Consider the following 25,297-nt stretch of genomic DNA (forward strand, 5'->3'; position numbering starts at 1 on the left):
AGCCTTCCGATTACAAAAGCAATCACTTAAATACATACTCGTATGTGTTGTATAAGAGAGTTCGATTGAAATGCAGTATGCATAAATAAAGAGAGACAAATAAAGATCGTCTTAATGAGTGCATGCACAAATGGTTGAATAGATAGTCTTCATTCGCCTCAAGCAACAGAACTTTCCATGCGAATGCTTTTTAGCCACTTGCCTCTCATAATCTGCTCAAGTGATTGTTCCTACTAATAAAATGTTGCATTTGCCTGTTCTACTCATTTGCCATTCTGAAACGCGCGCTCAAACATTTATTCATTCATTTGGCGCGTGCAGCCCTCTGCTATGCCTATGCATATGCGGCAGTTTCGAATTCAAGAGATTGAATTGCGGTCTGTTTTTGCTCTAGGAATTGTAAATGTCACTTATACTCATATATGTATTTCTAAAATCGGTTTATACAATTTAATTAGAAAGCATGTCGGGGTACTTTGGCGGCCACTGATGGCGGTAATGAAGCTTTGGATTAGGAGTGGATCTAGTAATTTCATCAATAAGCGGCCTCACAGTTAATTTTCTTGGTTGTTATCTCCGATTTTAGGATCTTTATCCTTTGTTTTGGGGCGTCCCAGCATATCCATGTTCGTCCCTCGAATCATGTTACGTGTTATGTAAAAGGCTTCCAAATTATTTTCGAAGGCTTGTTTGCGTATGTATAGAAAGATTCGCGAAAACGTGGTGGACTCGAGTGGTACGTAATAAATCATGATGTCCTCATGTTGGTCGCTACGTATGGAATACAGGAATTATGTTATCGCATATCATTTGTTTAAATGCACTACTTACATCAATGTCGATTCGGGAAATGTTTCCTCCATATAGAGGGAAAATCTCTCATGCGGCGTCATTGGAAATTGACTAACCCGAGTCCAGTTGTGTCGCGTCACACTCACCGGCAAGGTGTACACAAATTTTCGCCTGAAGCGCACCTGCACTTGATAGCCAGGCTTATAGCGATGCGCGTAGTCTCCATGCACCCCGATCGACCAGAACTTTCCTTTATAGATCACCGGCGTGCGTTGGCACAGGTGTTCGGTGTCGATTGGCGAGAGGGTGGTGTACAGGAAAGCGACGCCACGCTTTTGCAAACTGGTCGTGATTTGGAAAATATTGCGCTTCCCTATGGGATCAATGCCAGCCGGTACACTGTCTATGCACGCCAGAACCGGATCGCCCATAACAGCCAGTGCGAAGGTGAGACGACGGTACTGGCCTGTCGTGCAGTAGCAGAGCGGCCGTTCGTAGCTACTATGGAAGCCACACATGCGCGCCAGAGCTTCGCAGATTAGCTCCGCCTCGTCGTAGGGGTAGGGGTAGAGCATGGCACACATTACCATAATCTCACGCGGCGTGAACTCATTGGGCAGATTGTAAGACTGCGTGGTACAGCCCAGGATCGGAAAGCATTTCGAGCGCTCTTTGTTTATGTTGAGACCACGAATCCAGATGGATCCATGTGTGGCGGTTTCTTCCCCAACCAGTAGCTTTACTAATGTCGATTTACCCGAGCCATTCAGTCCCATCAGACCCACACATTCGCCTCTATATTACTTACATTCAACAAAGGAGCCTTAAGGTGATGATGAACTACTACTCACTTGCTAATTCTCAGATATAAACGGTTGAGCGCCCATTTCTTGCCATACCGCTTGCAAATGTTTTCACAGACAACCGCAAAGAATTGTCGATTCCCGCTGTGTATGTGCTGAACGAGCTGACGCTCTCTGATGACCGATTCATCCATCGGATACTCGGCATTTTGTCCATGTCTTGCCTTGTGGTCGTCTTGCTCGATCTGTCTGGCTAGTTTTAAATTATCTCTGTGCCAGTTGGGTAAGAGCTTAATGCTATACAATTCAATGAGAATTATAGCGACCCAGGGTGTGACAATCGTTAGCAGCATGATGAAAAACTCAAATCGAATCCCATTATCGGAACCCCAATAAGTATAGTCAACTGTAAATGATTGGGGAAGCAATACGCTTTAGTGTGCTCAGCGGCATACGAGTATATTACTTATGTCAATACTTAACTGCAACAGTTCGGCCTGTCATAGCAATGCATGATGTCCTTGGAGATGAAGCTTATGTACGGATCCTTGCAGAACTCTTTGGTCTCATAGATGAGAAAGAGCTTGAAGAGGATCTCTCCGAATGTGTATTGCGTGAGAAATTGGTACTGGTCGGGCAAATTGTGGAGCACCTCCTTAGACTGGGTCACGATCAGGGTGAATGTGATAACGCCCAGGGCATTAACCAACGAGATCGCTATGTAGCCAGTGATGGGATCCGTAAAGAACATTGAAAGGCAGTAGGATGTGAACGTAACTGACAACCCTGCCAAAAGTACCACAAACAACAGCCAGCCTGCAAGTTAGACCTTTTAACTGAGAATAACGTTTAAGAATAACAGTCGATCATTCAACGTACAAATCAACATTAAATCCAGTCGCGGATTTAGAAAAAATGCTGTAAGTAATATCAGCCAGATGGTAACAAAGATCACCTGAACGAGATCGAATATCGTCACGCTTAGCCAGAACGACAACAGACGTGCCCCAGACAGGAACTGAACCTGCCTAAAAGTTGAAGAGCGCTCCCGTATGAGAAATATTGCGGACATCGGCCACACATAACAGAAGCAGAACGACAGGTTGATCGCCAGCAAGCTTCCCAGGGTGAGCGTCGACTGGGGGAACATGTTCACCGGCGTGTCAACGAATGGCAGGGGTACAAGGCTCACATCAATGCAGGCCTCCTCATTGAAAATGACTCTGTACGACAACATAGCATATTAAGAAGAAAAATAAATATTAACTATCCTTGGAGCTGTACTACTTGAATATATATTAACAACAATCGGATCACCCCCTTCGGTATAGAGAGGGTATTGAAATGATTATCTTAGCCACTTACCACTTACCTGGCTACGGCATTATGAACCGCATTTAGACTGAACGGTGCCGCATGTAGAGGTATGTTATTAAACCACGCTGTGATCGATTCGGTCTCAATGGTAGCGCCAAACATATATTTGAAGTTTATATCTTTTAGAAATGGACTATCCTGCTGAGTTAAGACAGAGTTGTGCTGTGATGATATTGGTATTTTGTGGATATGAGCATCGAACCAGAAAAGCAATTCCGCATACGAGTCTCGGAACTCCAGTGCCTCCGGACTCTCAGATAACGACTCAACGAACGCTTCAATATAATGCAACTGTGTCAGATTGTAGCACAGCGGGGTTAATTGATAGTATTTGCCATACAGTAGAATGGCAGCAAACGGAAATATGGTGGATATTATCAAGGCGCCCAAATTAAGAATTTTGATTGTCAGCCACCGCTTACTCATCGTCCACAACTTGTATATCAGAGCGGTCATTTGTCTTTTGAACCGATTTTTTCCACCCATTAGCAAAGCACGTTGCTCGAGAATGCTGTTATATTCTTGGATTAGTGAAACGGTATCAGTTGCCACCTCTTCTGGCTCATCGGGGAGCTCACCGCCAAACCGTAAAAAAATCTCCTCCATCGATGTTTCGCGTACACGAAAGCTTACCAAATCCAGCCGACGCATATTCTTCTCGAGATTCCCAAGCAACTCATCGAAATCATCCTCATATTTGTTTTCCAGAACATACGATATCTTCTGACCCACGTCGCTCTCAACCATTATATCAGGTATATGTTGGGCGAGGAATTCGGTCAACTTCTCCACATCGCAACTTATGCCTTTGATGCAGACCTGCGTAGATCAAGGCCTGACTGAACTGCCATCGTGCAGGGGAAGGCAGAGAGAGAGAGAGAGAGGGGGCGAAGACGAAAGGCACACTTACCAGCCGGAATCCGTGGCCATACATATTTCGCAGAAAGGGCTTACTTCCCGTACACTTGAGCTCCCCATTCGACATGATCGCAATACGGTCGGCCACAAGCACTGCCAGCTTAGTTGAATTGGAGACTATGAGGATGGTGCGTTTCGACTTCTCTTCGTTTATCAGTTTACAAATGAGCGATTGCGTGGGCAGGTCCAGATCTGAGTGGAGATCATCCAACAGTATAATCGAACTGTTCCCTGCAAAGGCGCACCCTATATTCACGATGCTGCGTTCTCGAGGCGACAACGATCGTATGACGCGCTGCTTCAAGTGCTCCATTTGCAGGGCTTCCATGAGGAATTTGACATCCTCGTTGATTTCGCTGCGAGGTAAGCCCTTGATCCGGCAGGTGAATCTTATCTGATCGAGAACAGTAAGATCGAAGTTGAGCAGATCGTCATTCAATCCCAAGCCCATTAGCATTGCAGCCTCGCCACGCTCTGATTTGATGTCGAAACCACCCACTATGACTGTACCGCGGTTTGGCTCGAGCAGCCCACCAATTACCTTGAGCAGTGTTGTCTTGCCGCAACCATTGTGCCCCAATAGTACAGTCACCTCGTTCTCGTAGACGTTCCAGGTGAATAAATTGAGGGCTGCACGCTCTTTCACAAAATACCGTTTGCAGAGCTTATTGATTATGACTCGAAAGCGGCGATGCGATGGCTCCACCTCGTAAATTTTCGTCGAATCAACGCCGATTCGGGGTGGTATCTGGGGTGTGAAATCGTTGAGGTATTCCGCATTGTTGGGGTCATTTTCGAAGGCACTGGTACGGTGTGGATTAGGACGGTTTCGTGTACGATGGCCCCTCAGCTCACCCGTGTGCCACACTTCCATGTAAAGTCCGAGCAGAAAATATATCACTGTCTGGGCATAGAATATCCAAGTGCCCTGGTAAACAGATATACGATTGGCGGCATAATTGAGGGAGTAGCCCTTATCATTCCATTGCTTTTGCACAATCAGCTCGCGTTCGATTAGACCCTCAAAGGTCAGGGAAACCACTGTGTTGGGAAATGCACTGACTATATAGCGTATGGCAACCACTGTCTTTTCGGGATTATTCCACAGCAATAAAAATGGGAGATATGTAAAGATCCAAATAATGGTCAGCATACAAATGCCTGTGTATACGTTTACAAAAAACGAAGCGATCGCAATGCAAAACGCAGTTGCTGCCATATTATACGTTAGTAGCACCAGCACTACCACTGACCACGGGGTTTCCGTGAGCAGTGCACTACTATAATGCCATTGGACCTGAGTGTTATACAGCGAGGCTCGGCGTTGAGGTCACAAAGTTAATGAGAAAATAAAGCGCCCTACCTTGACCATCAGCGAAATCAGTAAGGAGCTGAGCATCATGTACACCAGACCCGTACAGTACCAGGTAAAGACTTGTAGAAGATTTCCAAATCGCATGTTGATTAAGAATATGCGCATTGTGGAATCCTTCTCCCGTATTATTTGCTAAAACGGGAGTCCGCATTTCAGTACAATAGGTAATTAATTAATAATTATTGAGCTGAAGGCTTACCTTAACCAAGACCTGGGCTGGAAACAGGAATCCAATGTTGATTAACATTGCTAGCCCTCGATTTATGTAGTCCATCAAGGGATCATACTTGCTGGCGATAATGGGAAAACGTCTCAGGGAAAACTTCGGCACTTGGGTTTTGGACACAACTTTCAAAAATGACTCAGTGATGGCCATCTGTATTTTTATGAAGCCTTCGCGTACGTAGCCCACATAACCGCCACAGTATGGCATCTTGAGGCGTGACAGTATGGAACTCTTGGGATCATCGTGAAAGATCGTCATCCAGTTGGCCCCAATAAAGGTGTGGTTGAAAATGCGCAGCTCGCTGGGAAATATTATCGAATAGTTGAAGTGGGGCGTAATACGATGCCCCGCATGTAGCTTTATTCCGCTGAAATTGTACTTCTTATCAAATTTTCCAATATCAAAGCAGATGCCGGCAAAAAGTGAGTCCTCTTTTATGGCTTTCGCCATATTCTCGCAATCCCCGAATTGCCGCATCTGCATCGGCTTTAATTTCCCACTGGCGATCTCCATTGTTTTCAGAAAGATATCGTAATCATTGGGTGCCCAGGCCACGACAAGTTGTGGCACAAACGGGTTGAGACTCACGTTTAATGCGCTCGCCACTTTCTGGCGCTCCTCTATTGTGTCGATAAGTTCATCCCAACTGCGCTGAATGTCGATGAGGTCGAAAAATATGTCCGCTCGTTCACTGGAACCCACCGTCAGTCGCAGCAGTACTGCAAGGAACACAAGGATCACTGGCGAAAAGAGCAACCATAGGAATTCGAGTGGTCGGGACCATTGCGACTTGTGATTTCTCAAGGTGAGTATCAGAAATTTTTCCATACACCCTAGATGCGTCATTTCGGCTGCTCGGATCCCTTTATCAATTCGAAACAGAACTAATTTCGAGCTCAATTACAGTTTGTATTGCTGCCACTTAGCATGCTTTGAATAGTGAACTCGGTTACCTGATGTGGAAATAACTATTAGGTGTATCTGAAGATATGAAGACCCCTTTTTAAAAATCACATCCTTCATTAGGGGTTATCAAGCTATTTGCTACTAGCAATACCCGAATGGCAAAGAGTACTTACTTAGATTTAAGCTACATGGCTTTATATGCCGTGATCATTAAGTTAGTTATATGTACAGTTCAAGGAGTGTTACATCAGCGTTTGGTATAAGAAGGGAAAGGTGGGGTCGATTCCAATCTTGGAAGTTCATTTGCCTAACAAGTTTCATTTTTCAAAATAATGTTGATTGCAAACTAATGTTGCAATGATCGGGGAAATCATGGCTTTTAGGTACTTGGTGCTCATACGGATGGACAGAGGGACATCGGGAATTTGTCTCGTCCCAATTATCATAACATAGACTTACATAATATATACAAAAAAAAGATAGTGAATCAAATCATGTCAGCGTTTAAGAAAAAACATTTTAAGTTTTCAACTAATATTCTAAATATTTCTGCTCTTTAGAAATTTATTTCTAATTTCCAGGATCAGTTCAAATTTTAAACAAGAGAGAACGCTACAGTCGAGCAAGTCCGACAGTGTAATACCCTGTACCCAGGTAAACTTCCGTCACTGAGTTATATGCGCCCAAAAAGAGGAAGAAGAAATTGCAAAAAATAAAATAAACTCGTCCTTTCTCGGACCTAGGAGAATCTGGATGCCAACTTTGGTTATTCTAGCTCCTATAGTTTCTGAGATCCTTGCGTTCATCCAGACGGACGGACAGAAGGACATGCCTAGATCGATTTCTCTCGTCATGCTGATTCAGAATATATATACTTTAAGGGTCGGAGATGCTTCCTTCTGCATGTTACATACTTTGCACAAACCTAATATACCCTTTTTACCCTACGGGTACAGGGTATATATTTGAGTGTAGGGTATTTTTTTGAGTGTAGGCCTTAGGGCGAGTTAAATGTATTTTTACACTTGTAGTATTGTTAAAGGTATGTGACAATTTGTATAAAGAATGCTGTGCGTTTCTTCAAATAGTCCTCAAGTGATTCACTTCTAATTCCATTGGGTTATTTGTTTCCATAATATTGTTTTCTGTGTGCTTAAAGTTATTGGGCAGTCGACCAGAATATGATTTTCCAATTGGATTTGATGAGTTGACTTTGCAGTTGATAGACCAAAGCTTTGTTTTCATTTTCCACATGCCACATGTGTGTGTGCTCAGACTTTTGTGCGAATGGATATGAAGTAGTCGGTCAGTGGCTTTGGCGTATATTTGTACACACGAGTATGTATGTATGCATATATACTTGTATGTGTATGTATATATATTCGGTAACTTCTCGTTCTGTCATCAATTTCAATTTTCATTGTCAACTGTCGCCTGCGGCTTTTGTCCTTCCTACTACTACTGTTGGCTCTCTCTTTTTTGGGTTCGACTCGACTCTAACATTTTCAGTTATTACATCCGTTTTAAGTGCTTATTTTGTCTCTGCTCGTTTGGTCAGCTAGTTTTTCATTCTTTCATATGTACATACATATACTCGTAGTACTATACATATGTACATACGCCCATACATATGCTTATTTTTGGCAACGATCAAGCGTTTATTTATTCTTTGACATAACATTTTTATTGCATTCTAAAGTAAACAAATGCCAATAAAAGCCTTGCGCTTCTTTGCTTTGACCAACCCATTCAACCAGCTATATAAGTTCATATGTATACATATATACATACATATGTATGCATGTACTGTATAAGTATGTGGTGGTTAAGAACTATAGTCAAAAATGTACTGTAATAATAATTGTCCAGTAGTATATTACATTTCTATGGGGCTCGGGTTTATAGCTCTGAAGGAGGAACATTAAACAAAGCCTACGCTGTACAACTACCTTATAGCAGTTGCACGAATAGTTCAATAAAATATATGTATTACCCAAAAATTAAACAAAGAAGAAGACACAGAATTATGTCACCACTCACGACCGTGGAAACTTAACGAAACTGATGCGATTTAAGAAATATATATGAAAGTAACGACATATCATCATTTGTTTTTTAATGACATTTAATGGATGAATGGAAGATCACAAGTCAACCGGTAATTACTCACATTTTTTTAAATGCATTTTGTACGAGAAGGTACATACATATCTGTTGAATGCTCGTATTTGTCTTATGTTAGTGATCTGTCATGGCTGACTTCAATGTCAACTAAGGTAATTAATATTAATGGTGAACGGAGATTTACTAAGGAATAACACAACTTTGCGGCTCACTTCTATTTTTGATCCCTGTCTTAGAATGTAACTGTAGGGGTTCCACTCTATATGCTTTTGAGGATTGGCAGCCCACTTATCTTTTTTCCTTCTCGCTATTGATTTCAATTGTAGTGCATTTCCCCGTCGCTGTGACAGGAAGCTCAGCTGATTTTGGCCTTCTGCGACACATTCAATTGCATTTATTGACCAAAGAAATATTTTATTACTTTACGCTTGGCAAATATTAGTTGCCATCGATGTTTGCCTTTGTGCTTATTTGCTCACACTCCATGGCTTATTCGTACGTAACTATGTGCGCCCCACTTTGGACGCCAAAAAATGTTTCTCCGTATGTGTTTGTGCTCTCGTTTCAATTTCAGTGTGGACCGAAAAAAAAATCCGTTGTCATTGACGCAGCAGCGCATCTAAGTTGTTTGTCTCTATGTGTGATGCTGATGACGTTGATACCATGACTCGTCTGCCCGCCTGTGGATGTCTGCCTGACTGGCTGGCTAATATTTCCGCCATTTTGGTGCCGCTTTTGTCGCCCGCTTTGATTTCTTGGCATCATGGCTCTAACTTTACCATGTTCTCCTCTTTTTCTATTTTTTTTGTTTGATTTTTCCAGCGTTCTTTTCTCCCTTTTTTTTGTTTTTTTGTTCCACCAGCAACTTTTGCAAATATTTTGGTCATAGCTGAGATTTGCGTGCCTTCAACGGTTTTGTTTGTTTGCTGTCCACAAATGGCTGGCCAGTGGATTGTGTGTTTGTGTGTGTGCGTGCGAGCACTGAATGTGGGTAATTCGGTCATGAATATGCGAACAATTTTTGTACATTGTCCAAGCATTTTGGGTGCGCATATTTGTCGTAAATGGACTACATTACATTACTGCTACAGTTATCTTTTGATATATACTATTTGCTGGACTCCACAGCATCAGCATTACCGACAACAACAACCACAACGGCAGCTACAACAAGAACAATGGCAACCACAAAGGCAAATTCGAATGACTTTCAACAATAAAAAGTTGCATTAAACTTACACAACATAATGGCAAAAAACGGTACATTCAATAAAATAATAAAAGCCATAGCACAACAACACTAACAATGGCGGAAACAAATTATTATTAAAATTAAGCTCGGGGCACATGTTGAACTTGAAATTGTGTTTATGAAAACAACAAACAATGCTGAGAGCGCAACAAACAATCGAGTGCATTTCAGGGAGAGAGAGAGAGAGAGAGAGAGAGAGAGAGAGAAAGAGCGTGAGTATTGGCATAAGGACTATTCAACTAAGTTGAGCGCCCAACGTGGGGCCGCTGCACATCAGACAGACTAGAAAGTTGGGGGAATTGCAAATGCAATTTATTCAACCAACAACTCATTGAACCCAACTTCAAAAGCTTTGGAGTTAGGAGTTACACGCTCTCGAGCTCCTATAACGCTGTGAGGCCTATGCCGGAGGCCTCCAGCAGGATGCCAACTTCATTGAGATTGCACGTGCAAGCTCGTACACACGTGTATGTATGCATACAAACATACATACATACATATATGTAAATTCATGCACTCATATGTATGTTCATTTGCTTGCGAATTGCCTGAATGAAGCGCACCAAACCGGTTACAAGCTTACATACGTATAACTGTAGGGAATATGTTGTGTAACGGCATATTGATTATGAGCAGTGGCTTGCAAAGTTCACAACGAATCTAAAGCTCAACAGAAATGTATCAGAAATGTTTTATTTATTCTAAATACGTCCATCTCTGATTAATTACATATTTTATCTAAGTTTTACAGAACAACTGCATGCATTTTCAAAGATATTTTTGCTAGGAAAAGAATTATCTTACAACAGTAAAATACTTCATAGGTACATAAGTCTATATTTTTATATTTTTGAAGTCTCCATATGTACATACTACATATGTAAATACTATACATTGTTATTATTTTAGAGGACAGTGACATTGCAGAAGAATTAAGATAATGAATACAGTACAGTTTTGTGCTTAATATAATACTATAGTATACTAATATGTAGGGATTTACTTGCAATACGAGTATATTCACTTTTAAAAGATACATTCAAATGTATACCTCTGTGCATAATTTAAGGATTGATTTAAGAACCCGACGAAAGTAAATTTTAGAATATCCCACATTTTCAGATCCACCCCTTTAAGAGAGGCCTTCGTACAACTCTGATAAAGATTTCAGATATAGAGCCGCCTATATTATATGATGAATTCTTAAGAGTTAAGGCGCTAAGTACTAAAACCAGGGTATTAACATCTTATAGGGGTAGCAAATCAAATGGTTTGCGTACAAACCCTCCTTTCTTATAAATAGTGTCAGCCTTTTAAGCATAGGGGGGAAGAGCATTTGAAGTAAATCGGCTGCTATCTAATTCGAAATAACAAGGCAAAGAGCAGCGCAGCATCCCAATCTCATAGCCGGAACCCCAATTAGTTCTCTTCGATGCTAGAAAAGTACAAAAAAAAACAAACTTACGCCGAACAGCTGCTTGCTTGGCATTGAAAATGTCGTCGGCGCATATGAGTAAGAGGGAGAGGTGCAGAGAAAGAGCAAGAGCGAAAGAGCGAGACTTATTGCAGCAGCGCCATTGCGGCAAACAAATGACGCGGCATAGCTAACAACAGCAACAACTGCTTCGTGTGGCCGCACACGAACACAATCCCAACACACACGACGACAAATACCGAAGAACCGATGCTTCCGACTGGTTTTTGGCGCTGACTCTGATGTTGGGACCGCTGTCGCTTTGAGTGGCGCCTTCAGTGCGAAACGTACCATCGAAAGTGTCAGGTGTTGTCGAGCTTGCGTTCGTTTTTTGGCTCCATTGGCGCATAAATTGACGTACGTAGTATACGGACGTGGTTTCCAAATACGCTGTTTTCTGAAGTGACTGCGAAAAAGATAATCATATTGAAAACAATAACTAACAATTAAACTGCTAATGATTGGGGATTTTTTGTGCGCGCTATTTCGCGAAATTCACTGAATTTTTTTTTTACGTTTTATAATTTTTTTTAATTGTGTGCATTAAATCATCTCTCAGCTAAAGTGCTAAAAAATCGTCGCGGCATCTAAAAGTAGCTATTGCCGTTTCTGCTAATGTAATTGTTGTTGTTGTCGCGCTACATCATTGTTATAATATTTACATTTTGTGTGGCTAGTTTTTTTTTAGTTTCCGTTATTTTTTCATATTCTATTTTTCTCACGTGTGTGCGCAAGTGAGAAGTCTCCGCGCGATCGCATCGACATTGATGATCGGCCTTTCTGTATTTTTAATTTAAAATGCTTTACTTAATTTGGAATGCAAAAGGCACTGTGCGCCGTTGTTGTTGTTGTTGTTGCTGGTTTTGTTATTTGTGGTTGATTATTAGATCGGCAATTTGCTTCCAATTTCATTGATTGATTTCAATTTCTGCTTTGTGACAAAGAACTTTCAATGACAAACTAAACTGGACACGTGTAAAATGTTCTCAAGAGATTGTTCTCTCATTCCTATTTTATGAGTTCGTTCCGAATGTTTTGAATAACCAATTTCGCATTGATGACGCAGACAACCGATTTGTTCTCTTTCAAAGCAAATTAAAAGTTTTGTATCTTTTGCAATTATGCGTTGTTTTTTATTTTAAAGAATTGAAAGAATTGAATTGAATTTAAAGAATATATATGTATATATATACATATATATGTATATATATATATATATATGTATATATATATATATATATATGTACATATATAAATACAGGTAGCAGCTTGTGTATTTTCCTAGAATTTAGAAAGGCGGCCGCCACAACAGTGTTATATTTTTTACCGACTCTCATTTTTAATGCCCTGTTTACAGTTCGTGAGGCATTGCGTCCGGACGTTGATGAGTTCTGTGACGAAATGTTCCTCATCAGTCAACATTTCTAGGAACAGCGGCTGTTCTATTTAACATACATATGTACATTTTAGCAGTGCAAAATTCGCTTAGGGGAATACTTAAATATTTTTTACACCGATCGCATCTTTTAGAAAAAGTGACCGTCGAAGAGTGTCCGGATAAAAGAGGTGCCCGTTAAGGGAGTGAAACTGTACATACAAAAACAGTGTTAAAACGCACCGTTATACTGTATATACAAATATGTAAATACATACATACACACATACATATAACAACGCATTACAATTAGCTCTATTTGACCATTTTCATAACATATTTGAAATATTCTGAATAGGACTTTTGCCCAGAAAGCCTATTTGCTCTAGATTGTGCTTAAATCATTCATTCAGTGTCTGTTTCATCAGAAATCAAACTGCGATTTATTGGCTCTATCGCTTTCACACACACACACACACGAACAACAGTGTGCTTGTGCTTTATAGGTTTGACCATCACTGATAAGGAACGTGAATTTCAATGCGATCTCTATGCGTGTATGTATGTATGTACATATGTATGTATGTGCATATAGTAGGTACGTGCTGGTCGGCTCTATACTGGAGCTACAGCTGATATTTGTATGTATTTTAGTTAACATTTTATTGGCAAAACATGCTCAGCATTGAAACCTTCCTTCCATTCGTCAATTTATAAAGTTTTGCGGCTTTGCCAAGCAATTCGTTAAAACAAATTATTATTTTTTGCTCATTTGTGTAGCTATCGACCCACAGCAATAACAACAACAAAAACAGAAAAGGGAAGCCACTTAGACAGGCGGCTCATAGCTAATAAGTTCTTTTCTTACGCCTTGCTCAGCGCAAAAAAAAAGCAAAAAGCACCAACAACAATAACAAAATTCTGGCGAACCATAAACATTAAATAACAATAATAAGCAACAACAACAGCAAAAAGTTGAAGCCGTTTTCTAAGTGGCGATGCTTTGTCAAAGCACATAAGAAATAATACAATAGAGACTACATACATATACATAGATGGAACAACAACAACAACAACAACAGCAGCAACAACAACAATAATAGCGCCTGGCTTCCAGACACGCAACAGTCAAAAGCCCCCAACCCCACGCCCCCTACCCGCCATTATAAAGCGGTCCTTGCGTGCTTCGCGTGTGTGAACCCCGCCCTGCAGCCAACCCGGTCACCGGCTCCGGTTCTTGGTGCACCGCTCCCCCCAATTCAAGCGCGCTTGTACCGCTCAGCAGGACTCTCGCGACTTCAAACAGCGCGCAAGGCGGCTGGACTTTGGTTACACATACAAACATACAACTTTACATACATACTGTGTGTATGTGTATGTGTACGTGTACATATATCATATACTGTGTATATTTCTATAACGAAATTTGTTTTCTTGTTTTTGTTTTTTGTTTTGTGCGCCACTTCTTCACATCATTCTCGTGCTGTTTACTTGTTACCGGAGAGTAGGTCAGGTCAGTATGTTCTACTATTTTTCTATATAATGCACACACACACACTTACACAACACAACACACACTCACCCACTCACTCACTCACTCACTCACTCACTCATTCACTCGCTCATTCACATGTCATGTGTGTGTATTATTATTATTATTATTACAACTCTTGCCTTGTTTTGCATATTAGACTAAAGTTTTCAATTTGTTGCAGTGCCCACTTAGACAATGTTTTAATTTATTGCTATTGTTGATTTTTTACTATACATACAAGTTACATGTTGACATTGTAGTGGTTGTGGGAGGGGGGCGGGGAGAGTTATGAATAATGCAGGTCTGTTCTTCTTTCAAGTACCAGTTTCAAGTTTTGTCGGAACTCCAATTTCCTCTAACATGGAACTGAATGTGATATTCGGAGTGTACCTTTCCTAAATAAGACATATGTATGTTCATCCTTATGTGTTTGATAGCTTCGCCCAGACGTAATATGATCTTTTATTAGATTTTTTACAAATAGTTTCTGCCAGCTGAGAACTTAATACCTGTCTAGGTGTATGTACAAGAGTAGCGTTCTATATTTTGTGGCCTTTATTGATCATCTCGGCTATACTAAGGTGCATTTTTGAAATGATTTCTACCACCTGAGAATTTAATATGATACAATGATACTAGAAAATTACAAATTATACACGAAATATAAGAATATTCTACTTTTCAAATGTAGTCCTTAATACATAATATACAATATATTTCTATTCTGCTGCTGCTTGGTCACCTTTTCTTAGTTCGCCCCTAAATGTTAATGGCCGTGACTAGACTTTGTATATAAGCTCTTTTTTAAAAACAGTTTCAAACATGAGATTAAACTCGAATTCAATATCGAAATAAATTATGAAACTTGGCAGTCAAGCTTGAAATCATGCTGGGATCGTAAATAGTATCTTCATTGTTTGTTAGATCCATTTTTCTTTAAATGGCATCGGATGGGCTTATGAATGTACATAGATCTTCACAAAGTGCGAAACTCGAAAACATATTTGTACTAGAAGCGTGTCCTTTAAAATAAGATTCATATAATTTATTATGTCTAAATCGCTGCTGTATTTTGATAACCTCGGTCATGCGTATTATGATCTCTCTGTTGTGTTTTGAAATAAATTCAAAAACTCAGTAACGTAATAATCAGTCTCTGCCAACGACATTGAAATTCCACCTAATGTTAGACAGGTTTCTCAAGATTGGTAACGATCTGGAAACAATTGTATTTGTCATAAGATAAGTTGAATTGCTAATTAATTGTTCATGGCAGTGGATGAAATCCCCTGTATAATTTTGCTGAAGTTTGCGCATTACCCAACCATACATTGACATCATTAGCCATATTAGGTCTTTCCCTCTTAACATGTGTAAGTACGTGTCATACCCCCTCTCACCGCGACTCTTTGGCCACAAATTGTGTGCGTCTAGCTCGAAAAGTTAATTTCATTTATGGGTTGGCGCGCCCCCGACATGGCAAACATGCAATAAAAACTCGGCTACAAATTGCTGGCAATGAAAGCAACATGAAACGAACTGGAAGTTGAAGACCAAGTCGAAGTCGCAGTCGAAGTCGCAGTCGCAGTCGAATGCCAAAGCTAATGCCAAAGCCAATGAGGTTGCCAACGCCAGAGCCAATGAGAAGTGAAATGAAATGAAAGTTCTCTCTCAAACAATTAACTGCGATTGAAAGTTATGCGCAACAAGATAATTGTGGCTCAATTTATTGCGGCGGGCATTTGGGGCAGAGATATGTTTGTTTCAACCGCCACCTACATGCATACGTATTGTACAGATTTATGTATATATATATATATGTATATGACTACTATATGTGTCTATGGTGGTGAAATTGCTGGCTTGGTGTCAATTCAGTTAGCAGCTCGAGATTGAGTCACAAAAGCGAACATCAACGACATTGTTTTAATAATGCAGGCGGCAAAAATGCAACAAAATACTCCCACAGCCATACCTATATTTATAGTGCCAGATAGGGATTGGGTGGCTGTGGAGATAGTGAGAGAGGTAAACGATGGTAGATAGCCAAGCAAATGAACAAAGCGCAACCAGCAACAAAGAAACAACAAAGGACACTTTTGGTCGACTGCGACTGTCAAACCAAATGCGCAGAAACAAAGCAAGGACAGACTGGACAGGACACGGCGGAGCTGCCGAGCAGGACGGAAGGGAATGGAGAATACAGCGGCGGCTAGGGGGTTGGGCTGTGGGAAGGGCAGCTGGTCGAAAATTGCTAACCATGTTGCATGTTTGCAGCGTTGCCAAAATCATGCTTGAAGAAAAAATGACCAACCTCAGGTGCCAGTTTGGCCGACTCTAAAATAACCTGTAATCCATGTAAGGTACGAGCTGGTCGAAGGACATACAATCCAAGCATGTGTTCGATAAATGGAATTAGAAGGAATTAAAAATATACTAGAATATAATGCGATTCGCATTATACAAGTAATTAAAGCATTTTGAAACAATTTAGTATAAGATATAGCTTTAAAAAGCGCAACATTTTTGAGCATTTAATGTGCTTCATTTATCTAGACAGTACCCACAATAAGTTTGATGCTGGTTATCCCAGTTCTCATGCTTACCTCATGTTGAGGCGTTCATACGGACAGACCTAAACCATTCTACCCTTTGGGTGCAGGGCATTTACATACATACATAGACCGGCAAATGTCTCTTAAGTTGCTGTGGCGCATTTGTGTTGCGGTTGGCCAACAAAACAACAACAATAAATTCAACGGCGCCGAGAAGAAAAAACAATGTGTAACTTGCTGCCTGCAATATTTTCAAGGTCCCAAAGCGTAAGCACAAAATGCGCCAGGGCTAAATCAGACTTTTTAGTAGTAGAGACACACTCATACATACACTCACATACATATCCATATACATATATAGTACATATATACCCGTACATGTATGAACAGAAAAAGTGAATCAGTGAGTGGCCTAGAGGGGGCTAAGAAAATCTTTTGTGGTTTATTCGCAAGCTAAGCGACAAACATCTGGATTTGTTCGTCGACCTTTCTCGTTTCTACTATACAGTAGGTTGTGTAAGCACGCTCCGTCTTTCTTTTTGGAGAATTAATCTTGTGCTGCAAGAAAGGAGCAAACAAATGAAGCTAGTATGTCCCGAGAACTAAATCAAAGCAAAAGTCAGGCAAATTAAATAATAGAAACAATTGCTAACACGCCACTTGAGCGCTCGTTCACAAAAAGCAAAAGCAAAAGCTCTTTGTATTTTTGCATCGTTACACCCGATCCTCCCAAATCCCCCAGCCCCTTCTCAACACGCCCCAAGTTGCCGTGTCACGGCACGAATGCCATGTGACTCAAAGCAAATTGGATTAGATTCGTTAAGCGCATCAGCGGCTGCTGAACGAAGTTGTTGCAGTTAGCAGCGAGTGCTCTTACACTTTTATTCCCAAATCCAAATACAGTGGGACCTTAATTTGTTATCAACTTTAAAATTCTTATTTACTTTATTGAATCTGCACCAGTTAACTAGAGTTTGCATCGCTGTCCGAGTTTAGGACAATCATTAGAAAAAATTCAATAATCTGATTCCTTTCCATTAATATATTTATTTTAAAAAAAAAAATCCTACTTAGATATTGTCTGGCTCTGAAATATCTGAACAATGTAGCTTTTTAAAAACTTTATCAGAATATTTGGGTTCTCTATTGTGGGCCTTTTCGAATTTACACCTTTTGATTGCTCGGAAGTAGAGCCAAATTCTGTACCATTTGGTCTTTAGATGTAATAGCAAACATTCCTTTTTGCTGATATATCCCTTGACCACTCACACATGTTTTCCGTCAATAGAGGTTCAACCTATCGAGGATCAACTGTAGTTAGTACATACTCGTCGATGGAAGTTGAAAGATTCTTGTGGACGGACACTAGCATTCGGTGGAATAGGTGTCTTAATAATTAACAAAAATAATTTAGAGAAATCCGAAACGTTTGTGTCCTTCATTGAGCCAGATTATTATAACTGTTTCTGTTTCTACTCGTACTCGTATATCTTTACTGCAGTTTGTCATCAAATTATATGCATTATATGCATATTGAATGTACATGAAGAGTCAAATATCCATCATTAGTAACTTAGTAAATATATACTCTACCCCTTTTATATCACGACCCTTGCACGATTTTTCAATTTAACATTGGAAAATTGTAAAAAAAAATGAAAATTTTTCCTTTTTTTTTAAGATGGTAAAGAAATTTCATTCCCTTTAATAAGAAATAAAACATTTTGAAGTCAGTTCTGTTGTTGCTAAATTGCAATACTAAAATGCCGAGTGAGTTTATTGAAAGTTATAGTATTTGTATACGAGTAATCAATTCTTTTGTAGGTTGTGTATGGTTTGTATTTCACACCTTCAAGTGGCGGATCGGTCTACTATAGATGCGGTGATGTAGGCTTTTAGGCCGAATGGGGTATGAATGTATCTTATTCATGGTCCTCAAGCGATTTCCCAAACCTTGCGGCAATTGAGAAAGTTTTCTCGACGTGCTAATTTTCTTCAGCACTTCCAACTGCATTTTCTTCGCTACGATTCACATTCATTTATTGTTTAATTAAACAAAGTCCACAGGTTTGTGTGTAGTATCTCTAGCACAAAAGCCTTATCTATACAATTGAGCGACTGTATTCATACAAACATATGCACATCCCATACATACATATAGTATGTATATAAGTACTTATGTACTTATATACAAGACTCACTCTACACACTTATATATATTTGTACACTCACCTAGTGTGTACTCTACAGCATCTCGCATCCGCTCCGCTTGTCTCCCTCCTCCCTCCAACCCGTCGTGCGCTCCCAGACTTGACCCTGACCATCTAAGGTTATCAACGACCCCAGGCCTAATCTTGTTTGGCATTCGGGAGAACGTAAAATGCGGCAGCACATTGAAAATTTCGAAGAATTTATTGTGTTGTTGAAAATATGTCCACCACTTTTTTTTCATAGCTTTGTATATTTTTTTGCTTTCAATAAACGACGAGGACGGAACGGTCGGCCTATGCTGCCATTAATTTGCCTTCATGTTGAAATTGATTTTGTGTTTCAGCTTGTGAAATTTTCAGTTGCTAATGAATAAATACGTACCATATAGTATATACTATATGTATGGATATACATATGTACATAGTATGTATTATATAACGTTTATTGTGTGCCAATCAAGAGACTCTTTTGTGATTTATTCATTGAGAAAAACTAATCAAAGCGACGGCATTTTTAATCAGATAAACAACACCCTCGAGTTTTTATTAAAAAATGCATATCTTAACATTTATAATATTTCCCAAGCATGTATTAATTATTATTCTATTTATAAGTAGCGAGCAAGTTACACAACATATTATTTGTATCAAGAAGTGATTAGCCTCAGAATAAATCAGTTATACAAAATATTTGTTTCTCTAGTTGTTGTATACATTCAGCATTGCCGTGAATTAAAGTATCTACTATATGTATGTATATGCAGGCTTCAGCAATTAGCACAGCTTAATATCAAAGTACAAAACCTAATTTGGATTAGAGATAAAATATACCAAATAGTTTATTTTGCTAATATCGATAAGAGGTTACTTAACGCCTGTAAATACTATATACTTTCAGTGGAGCTAAATATGGAACCCGCTTCAAGATTCTAGATTTCAGAGACCATAAGAGCAAGAGATACCAAATTTGTTATTTGATTTCCGACCTTAGCTTCTCCACTTGTTTACACTTAAAATTATTCCTTCTTAATTAGACTAATTTATTAATGCTAAATATTCAACATTTGGAGTAACGTTTTGACATATTTGTTTTCTATTTAACATAGTACGTTGCAAAATTTAAACACAATTAGTCGGTCAAATGTACCCGTCGACAGTCAGCTGTTGCTGACAGCTGGCTTGGGGGAGAAGTTCGAAAAAATGAAATCTTTCGAAGCTGTAGCCGAAACCACCGAAGTTTTCTGTGGCCCCCCCCTATATATTAGGATTGGTGAGCTGAAATATGAAACAGGCAGAAGGAGGATGAGTCGATCTATGTCTGTCTGTCTGTCCGTCCGTATGATCAACTATATCTCAAAAGAGATCTTCAAAAGAGACAATTTCGCACGAAAATGGAATGATTTAGTTTTTTGGAAGAGAATGTAATATCGAAGACGAGAATACGATAATATTTGTATTATTACGTTTACGGGAAAAATTCGTGAGTAGTGATGTAAATCTGAAATGAACATCGACGTTTTACATCGGAAACGAAAATTGCCATGACAAACATCGATGCAGCGATGTATCGAAAAACTTAACATCGATTTTTCATAAATATTTGTAATATAAAACAAGAGAACAACTCTCCTGTTCATATTATATGCGCACGAAACTATTATGCCCTTTGGTTACGGGGTATAAAAAGAAGCTAGAAGTGTGTCTTTGTATTCATTTTATAATTTTTAATTCAAAAATATTTGTTATATTTATTGTCAGGAACGGAAACAGGAAGTGTTGAATGACGAAATGTTATGGTTATACTTACGTTGTTCTTGTGAAGTTTTGCTCCTGAACTAGCCTTCTGTGTCTTTTACTTGCCTCGTGTCTTGTGAGACTTGTTAATGTGGGAAATAAATGCTTTTTGTATAACATGCAAAAGGGTATATTTTCGTCGTATATACCGCGACTTAGCCAGATCCTGTCCTTCTTTGCGGCGCTGCCGGCTGTGGTGGTTCCGATCCCAATAATTGTGGCGGTTTTGACACTGTTTTTGCTCCAGTGTAAAAAACTGCTGGGCAAGAAGCAATTTTTCGCTCCATATTGATTACAAAAACTTTTAAATAAAAAAAATTGAATTGACTTTCCATTTTTGATTTTTACAAAATGAATGCTGAATACTGAATGAATGCTGTTAATATGATTAGGACGTGCTAGGTAACGCCTACCCGAATCAATTTCATTTCAGAGTTAATATTCATATTTAACAAGAAACAAACTCTTAAATAACCTGTACCTCCCGCAAAAAGAAAAAAATTTTAAAAAATGTTTAAATTAATTAAATTATTTAATGAAATTAAATACAAATTATTCAATACATACATACAAAAGTGGAGAAATGTTCATGTACAGTTTCAAGAACATACATTTACATACATCGGAATCGTGTCTCTGCGTGCTGATGTGCGTGTATGTATGCAGCACAAAGGTGAACCTTGCGTTCATACAGGCAGGCGACTCGCCTTGTCATCCTGATCAAGAATATATAGCTCAGCTCAAAAAAAAATGCTTAACTTTAAATGTTCTCATCAGAGCTTTGATTGAGACTTTTCCTTACCAGCGGGTTGAATTGTCTAGTGCCCCCCGCTTTAAACATCATAAATGAACATAGAGTTAAAAGGGCTGTATATTTTTGTCCATTGCAATCATTCTATGCTTAATAATAAAACTCAAAGATAATCATATACACACGTTTAGTGTATATAATAGCATTTACCGCATTACGTTGACTGATGCCCTGATTGCCTCACTTTATGATTCTTTAATTTGTATTCAGTCCCTGGTGGCGGACTTACTGCCAGCTGTCTCAAGGGCGTAACTAAAGCCGCGAGTCATGACTGAGCGGACTTTTGTCGGAATCACAACAATAAACAAACAATGGCAACAACAAAAAACAATCAAAAAGCTAAAGTTCGTTTTATGCCCACGAATGTGTTCATACTCATGTATACATATGTATATATTTTCACATTTACGAAGAACACAAAATACATATTTATTTTTTGCACAATTTTTTACTTAAATATTTCGATTTCTCAAAAACATATACTATACGAGTTAGTAAAATAAAGTGAAGGAAAATTAAATTGGCAAACCAATTATATTGACATAGGAATTGTGTCTATGTGTCTGTGCAGCACAATGTTGAACCAAAGCAGCAACAACAACAACAGCTGGGGGCAGCGCTTGGCCAGATATATGGCTATAACTTCCTGATAAATCGGCTTAGCATAATGAAACCGAGTATACGGACACATAATCACTTAATGGAGGTATTTGCCAAATTAGAGTCAAAAATTCCAAGAATTACGAAAGTTATGGGAAATCATGAATTGCGTGGGTGATCGGGATGGAGGGCAAGTCCGTCCGTATGATCACCTAGATCTCAGAGAATAGAAGAACTAGAGACACCAAATTTTACACAAAGATGTGCTTTATTTTTTTGATTCTTGTGTTTTTTGGAATTCCCCTCCACCCTCCCTCTCCCCCAAAAATCGTGATGTTCTCTAACTCCCGTACCCGTTGGGTACAGGGTATAAAGAAAACGTGTTGTCGCACTCCTTGATGTTATTTATTGGTTCTCTGCATTCCACAAATACGAGTATGTATACTTATCAACGAACAAAAGCAGCATAACTTTATGTATTCGTTTGGTGAGAAATTATGATGCCGATTGGGATTTTTGTTTTTCGAAACGTCAACTTTAAGAGCTTCACATATGCGTGTGTATTTTTTATATACATGCATACATATTTATAGGACAATATGCATATGTATGTGTATGTGGAAGTATGCATTCTGCATGTTTGCAATATATATGTACATATGTACATACGACAGTATGAGAGTGGCGCATAAAAAACGTCAAATAAATGCCGGTTATCGGGCATTTAATGTTGTTGTAGTTGTTGTTGCTTCTGCAGTTTCTGTTAATTTGTTGTTCAATTGAGCGCTCAGAGCGGCATGCATTTTTAAAAAGCACTCGAATTTAATATTTAAAAGCGCGCTGTAATTTTATTTGTTTGCAAAACTTTTGCACATCAAATGATTGTCGCCGTCATTTCATTTGCATCGTAAGTAGAAAGCGATTTAAGTGGCATTAAGCAATTTGTTTGATGGCTTTTTACACTGTTATTGTTTCTTGCATACTCTGTGTATTTGTAAGAAATACAAGTACATATGAAAATTTGTCTGTCCATCATGTCTGTCTGTCTGTGTGTAATGCCATGTACTTTGTGGTTAGCCACGTGCAGTGCCCATTAAACAAAATGCGGAAAAGCCATTGCGTATGAAAGCAACGTGCAAAATTTGAGATGAATATTGTATAGTTTTTCAATATTGGCTTAACTTTATCGCCTGCATTCGAATTCACATTTAATTCGACATCGATGCGCTCAGCGTCTGTGAAATTGACAGTGCGAGCTGCCAAATTAAAAGAAAAAAAAATAACAAGATAGAACGCTACAGTCGAGCAAGGCCGACAATAAAATACCCTGAACTCTCCACAAAAAAGGAAAATTTAAGAAAACAAATTATTTAAAACAAGATAGAACGCTACAGTCGAGCAAGGCCGACAATAAAATACCCTAAACTCTCCACAAAAAAGGAAAATTTAAGAAAACAAAGTTTAAAAATTTGAATTAATTTAATTAATTAATTAAATTACTTAAATTAATTGTAATTACAGTGAAATGAATTAAAAACCTATAAAAAAAAACTCAGACTCGTACTTTCTCGGACTTAGGAGAATCTGGATACCAAGTTTGGTCATTCAGACAGACGGACGGACGGTCAGACAGACGGACAGACGGACATGGCTATATCGACTCGACTTGTCATCCTGATCAAGAATATATACACTTTGTGGGGTCTGCCACGCCTTCTTCTGCCTGTTCCATACATTCGCACACACCTAGTATACTTTTTCACCCTTTGGGTACAGGGTATAAAAACGAGAGGAATAGATATATGGCAGAAGAGAATGAAAAAAGAAAGTCCAAACCAATCTGACAGGAAACAGCCGACATGGCAGCCTGAAATGTCAGTCATCTGGGGCCCAATGACAAAATTCTCTGCCAGCCAGCCAGCCAGCCAGCCAGTCAGTTAGTCAGTTAGTCAGAGCGCCATGGAAGTCGACTGTAGAAGGTAAAAAGTTAACCTTGAAATGCTCTTGGCTGCCAACTTTATAAACGGATGTGCCAATTGAATTGTCAGCGATCCAAAGGACTAAGGGCAGCAGAAGCAGCTCAGCACAGCACAGCACAGTAACTGTAATTGTAAGTGCAACTGCAACATTTTCAACTTTTAGTTGCAATGACAAAACTCGTCATGCCAACGGCCGGGCCTGGACTGCCTTTGGAACAGCACTGAGATAGGGTATGGAAAGGGTGTGAAGAATAGCCCAAGGTAGCAGCATTATCCGTACCCAGTCGCATCGCTCATTCAATTTGGTTTGCTCAATTCAAGTAACTGGCCATTCAGTCAGCCTTTTGTGAATGCAAGTAGCAGAAAAGGGAGCCATGTTCTTTGAACAGCATATGCAGCTCCGAACGTAATATATTCAATATATAGTATATGTATATGTACTTACATTAAATTGGACTAGTATACGAGTACGAGTATGGCTTGATCTATAAGTTGCGACAAAAGTTAAAGTGATCGCAAATTTCTTTATGTATAAAAAAATTAAAATCGTAATTTATCATTAATATGTAATTATTGGTAAGCTCTGATATTACCGGGACATCCAAACAATTAAGAGGCACTGCTTTACGGATGAGCTGGCAAGGGTGAGAACTTCCCGGCAGATGTCTCCGGCTAAGGACGAAATCTGTAAGGTCTTAGTCTTCTTTTGGCTGCTGACGAACGGACAAAGAAAGTAGGTTGCGACTAATTAAATGTCTAAGCAAAAATTCAATATAGAACTGAAAGGAAATGTGAAGTTCTTCCAAATAAAACTATATTTCGTTTTTAGTTCTTCAGGAAGTTTATTTTTCGTTCACAAAATAATTTTTGAGCTTAAATTAATATTGCTTTCTTGCGTTTTATGTTCTACAAAAAAGTTATTGTATTACATTGTTGTATACATATTATTGCCTTTCAATTGGAAATATTTCCAAGAAAATTGCTCTTGTTCATGGAAATTCGAATTACTTGTGGTAGAAATTGGTTTTGGTTCTAAAACTCAAGCTGAAGCTTTTCTCAGCCTCTGTTGAAAATATTTCCAAATCTTGTCAGCTGGTCTGAATTATTTTTGAATACTCCTTAGAATAGAAGTTAGTAGTTTCACATTTCATATTGGATTGAAGTCAGGTTTTCTATATTCTTAATAAATGAT

General features: G+C 39.1%; 2 protein-coding genes across 3 annotated transcripts in view; one reads left to right on the forward strand and one right to left on the reverse strand.

Annotated features, from left to right (window-relative positions):
• Positions 1 to 400: 400 nt before the first annotated feature.
• On the reverse strand, positions 401 to 6,337 carry LOC115627946 (ATP-binding cassette sub-family A member 3). Its single transcript, XM_030523839.1, has 9 exons — positions 5,465 to 6,337; positions 5,254 to 5,397; positions 3,883 to 5,187; positions 2,968 to 3,791; positions 2,475 to 2,818; positions 2,079 to 2,411; positions 1,644 to 2,001; positions 832 to 1,587; positions 401 to 771 (listed from the first exon to the last, which is right to left on the reverse strand). The coding sequence occupies exons 1-9, from the start codon at positions 6,335 to 6,337 to the stop codon at positions 555 to 557; spliced, it is 5,154 nt and encodes a 1,717-aa protein (XP_030379699.1). The 3' UTR covers positions 401 to 554.
• A 5,239-nt stretch (positions 6,338 to 11,576) lies between these two features.
• The window catches only part of LOC115628047 (glycine-rich cell wall structural protein), a 123,461-nt gene continuing 109,740 nt past the window's right edge, over positions 11,577 to 25,297 (forward strand). The window contains exons 1-2 of one of the 2 annotated variants that reach the window (XM_030523993.1): positions 11,577 to 11,604; positions 14,131 to 14,135. The gene's annotated coding sequence lies outside the window, so the exon portion shown is untranslated. The remainder of the gene's footprint in view (positions 11,605 to 14,130; positions 14,136 to 25,297) is intronic. The other variant, XM_030523992.1, reaches the window with a different exon arrangement.

This window comes from Scaptodrosophila lebanonensis, unplaced genomic scaffold (assembly GCF_003285725.1).
Source record: "Scaptodrosophila lebanonensis strain 11010-0011.00,11010-0021.00 unplaced genomic scaffold, SlebRS2 tig00000098-arrow-pilon, whole genome shotgun sequence".
NCBI classification, from domain to species: domain Eukaryota; kingdom Metazoa; phylum Arthropoda; class Insecta; order Diptera; family Drosophilidae; genus Scaptodrosophila; species Scaptodrosophila lebanonensis.